This window comes from Argopecten irradians, chromosome 6, assembly GCF_041381155.1.
Source record: "Argopecten irradians isolate NY chromosome 6, Ai_NY, whole genome shotgun sequence".
NCBI classification, from domain to species: domain Eukaryota; kingdom Metazoa; phylum Mollusca; class Bivalvia; order Pectinida; family Pectinidae; genus Argopecten; species Argopecten irradians.
Window position 1 is genome coordinate 41,928,706 of NC_091139.1, and position 3,653 is coordinate 41,932,358.

General features: G+C 34.7%; 1 protein-coding gene across 1 annotated transcript; it reads right to left on the reverse strand.

Moving 5' to 3' along the window:
- Window positions 1–537: 537 nt before the first annotated feature.
- LOC138326362 (adhesive plaque matrix protein 2-like) lies at window positions 538–2,005 on the reverse strand. Its single transcript, XM_069272476.1, has one exon. It carries the CDS (start codon window positions 1,828–1,830, stop codon window positions 1,180–1,182), a length of 651 nt encoding a protein of 216 aa, XP_069128577.1. The 5' UTR covers window positions 1,831–2,005; the 3' UTR covers window positions 538–1,179.
- Window positions 2,006–3,653: the final 1,648 nt, after the last annotated feature.

The following is a 3,653-nucleotide window of genomic DNA, read 5'->3' on the forward strand; positions in this document are numbered from 1 at the left end:
AACATAGTTAAATGCCTGACACTACCTCCAGCCATTTATAAGCGATTACAGTCAGCTGCCGTAGCAACACGACTGCCTGATTAATACTAGCCTTTAGTGATAGTCCAGGTGAGTGTGATAGGTAGTGGATACTCATTCTATTTCCTCAAGTGTTAATATAGCTAATACACTAATGACCTAATTATTTATACCTTCAGGGCTTTAACTACAAACCTTGACAACAACTCAACAAAATCAATTAAACAATATCTGACCTGATTCCGTAAAATATTCCATCTAGAAATGTTATTTATAAGATATATAAATCTTGTGTGTCAAAAACTTTAGCTGTGATGTTAGTTCACTTGTTCTAATATCTGTTATTCATACATGGTCTATCCACATAAATAACTCGGCGCGCTGTGATAATATTAAATTATGCATTATGCATGTGTGATATTCAATGCAGCGTGCAAAAAGGGGACAGTCAGAGTATACACTGCATAAATATATAAATGAATTGTGTAGAATGTATTCTAAAAACAAAGACCGCAAACATATTTTTCATATTTAATTTTAATCGATGTTAATCACAGTGTCACATATTGTATAATGAAAGTCTTTAACATGAATAAAACAAACATAAACACACGTACGTACATCATCATGGCAGTAAGGTCTGGTGATTATACAATGTTATTGATTAAGTTCATACATATTGAGCTCCATTTTCCTTTTGGATACTTCTTCACCAAAAATACAAACTAACGGATTTCTCTGACAATATAAAGAGCTTGTCTTAGCTATTTGACAGACAAGCATTATTTCGATCGAATACGTTTTCTTATGATAATAAATAAAAACCCGTATCATTCCGTTTCTTTAATTTTTGTGATTTTCAGAGGATGAACATTTCTACTCACATTTTACATTTCAAAAGCAACACAGCATTTAAAGCAATAACATAATTGTAATCTTGACAAATAACGGAAACTTTCAGTAGTTTGATGTGATTTATATTAGCAGATACAAGATTTTCATATTATACCCAATCATGATATTTAAACCCGAGACAATCGACATTTCTGATGAAAAACGAGAGATATTGTAGATGAGAGTTTACAATTACATGCATTATAAATGGATAAATTATGGATTTCGTCTGGGACTACTATAAGAAAGTCTATTTTGTACGTTCTTCTATGCTCCAGTTACCATTTTACGTGACGTCATTTCGGGCCATAACGGGTATCGAACACTGCCACAGTCTGGTCCAGAGTATGGCCACGGACATCCACATAACATTTTACCAAGTCTCCTTTCCACTAGACACGAACCACCATTCTTACATTGTTTGTCACATCTAACTTCACAGAAGTCTCCTATGAATCCAGGTTTGCACTTACAACTAAACCTCAGTCTTCCTTCGCTGGAGATGCTGTGATCACACTCCGAATCGTTGTAGCATCGGAAACCAAATCCGCAGGAGGTGTAACTCCCGTAAGTTTTAAATGGATTGGGTAATACGGTTCCCATTCGGACCTTCCTCCTGGCAATGGAGATAAATCCAGCCCCTTTACCGTCTGCCACCTCGTTTGGTTTGATTTGTTGTCGGTTATTCCCACAGTTTTTCTCACATTTAATGTTACAGTTAGCTCCAGTATAGTTCTGATCACAGACACAGATGACAGAGCTGGACCGCTCCTCACAATGACCGTGTTCACAGGTCAGGGCGGCACATATCGTCTGTCTCCTCATCCTACTGAGCAGATCAGCCACACGACCTTCACCAATGTGTACGCTGATAAGGAAGAACATTCCTAGCACCAAAGAGATACTACTTTTAGCCATGTCAATATTTACACTCAACGTCAATTAGCTGAATAGGAAGTCTCTTCTCCGATGGATATGAAGTCTTGATAATCTTTTATATTGTTCACATTTAGGAGTTTGCAAATTGTTTTTCACTTTTTTATCTTCTTTACATATAGTATCTGTATAGTCACAGATAGTAACATACGAACGAGTCAGAGACAAGAGTGTTAATAGATGTATGTACTTTCTTTTCCTCTTTTATTCGATTTCGGATATAGCGCTCAACCAATCAGAACTCGTGTGTATGTTTTCGAACGCCGATTACCCATACATCGTTTGTAGGAGTATGTCTCCGGGCGAGGTATGACCCGCAGGTATTCATGCGACGTGTGTACTCTATGTCAGCCTGACTAGTCACGTGGCTGCCTACAATTCAATTTGTGTGGTAGACAGGCAGCTCGCGACGAGCGATACATTACGCCATCTTTACACACCAATGGTGGTTGACGTAGGGAAGACATCAAAGACGTTGGTTAACAGGTGATTACTCCGGCGCTTTGTTGACATACCTGTTGTACCTGTCATACCTGTACTCTGTGTCCAGGTAGGGCTGTGTGGTGGTAGTGGCGCTGTGATTAATATCATTGCAGGAAGCAAATAAACAAAACATATCGGTGTAGTGTAAGATGAATGAGAAGAAGGAAATATGTTGAAGATTGAATACTCTGTAGTACATCAGTCTTATAGAACATCGACTCGCTACATTAATAATCTGATTTTACATCACATTATGTGCTTAACTAAGTCACATTTACATGTATATATCAAGATAAAAACATTACAGATATATATTTGTATTATAAAAAAACTCGTACAAGGAAACAAAGGTGCATTAACCCCAGAAAAAAGCCAATACATTATCGTTATAAAACAAACGAAAACAGTTTTATTTTTACTATGAAATATTTAAAGATTTAACGACAGGCGTCAATATAATTTTATCCTAACTAATAGAATCATAAGTATTTTAAGTAAATTGTATTTATCTTTGAGTTCATTGTGTATTATAAATATTCTAGGCTAAATAGTAAGAAACATGTTTTATAAATCTAATTCTACTTCTTAGTCAACAAACTTCATTGAATAAACTTAATGTTTTTCCTGATCATAAAGTAATTTAAAAATGCATTTTAAAAGATACATTATAGTAATAATTGTTTTTGTTTATTTTTTAAGAAATAACCCACAATGTTGTCATGCTATTCTGTTATGCATTGTTTGGATATCAATTACACAATAATTTCAAAATAAAGCAGAAATTTCTAAATTTTTAAGTAAGATTTGAAATAGGTCTTTTATGAATTCATATTTTGAATGCGGTATATAACATTCAAACATCTGTGGAGTATACCCTATTTTTTCTGTATAATTTACAGTCTTAACTAGATGTTAAGAATGATTAAGAAAAAGTTGATAAGGGGTGACCTTACCGCGACTAACATAGGCTCCGAAGGTCACTCTATCAGGAAATGAAATATCTTCTCGTTATTTACGAAATGCATTTGTAACACAGTAAAGTCGACATTTTAATGTCGGCTGTCATCACAGGTGTACCAGTAGGGTCAAAGGTTACTTGGTATTCTTTATTAAAGTTAATTTTTCTTAACTAAATGTGAATGTTTATATTTCCAATGTTCCCGTAAAAATGTCATCATTATTTAAATAACCTCCCATTTTGCTTGTCATATTATTTCTAACGGAGAACACGAGTGGCATCGAAAATGTAAATATATATATGTAACGTCACTATGAAGACAATTTTAGACATTTGTGAATATCTTTGCTCCTCAAAAAGGAAT

Coding starts and splice junctions, on each gene's coding strand:
- LOC138326362 (XM_069272476.1), bottom strand. CDS start 1,830: ATGGCTAAAAGTAGTATCTCTTTGGTGCTAGGAATGTTCTTCCTTATC.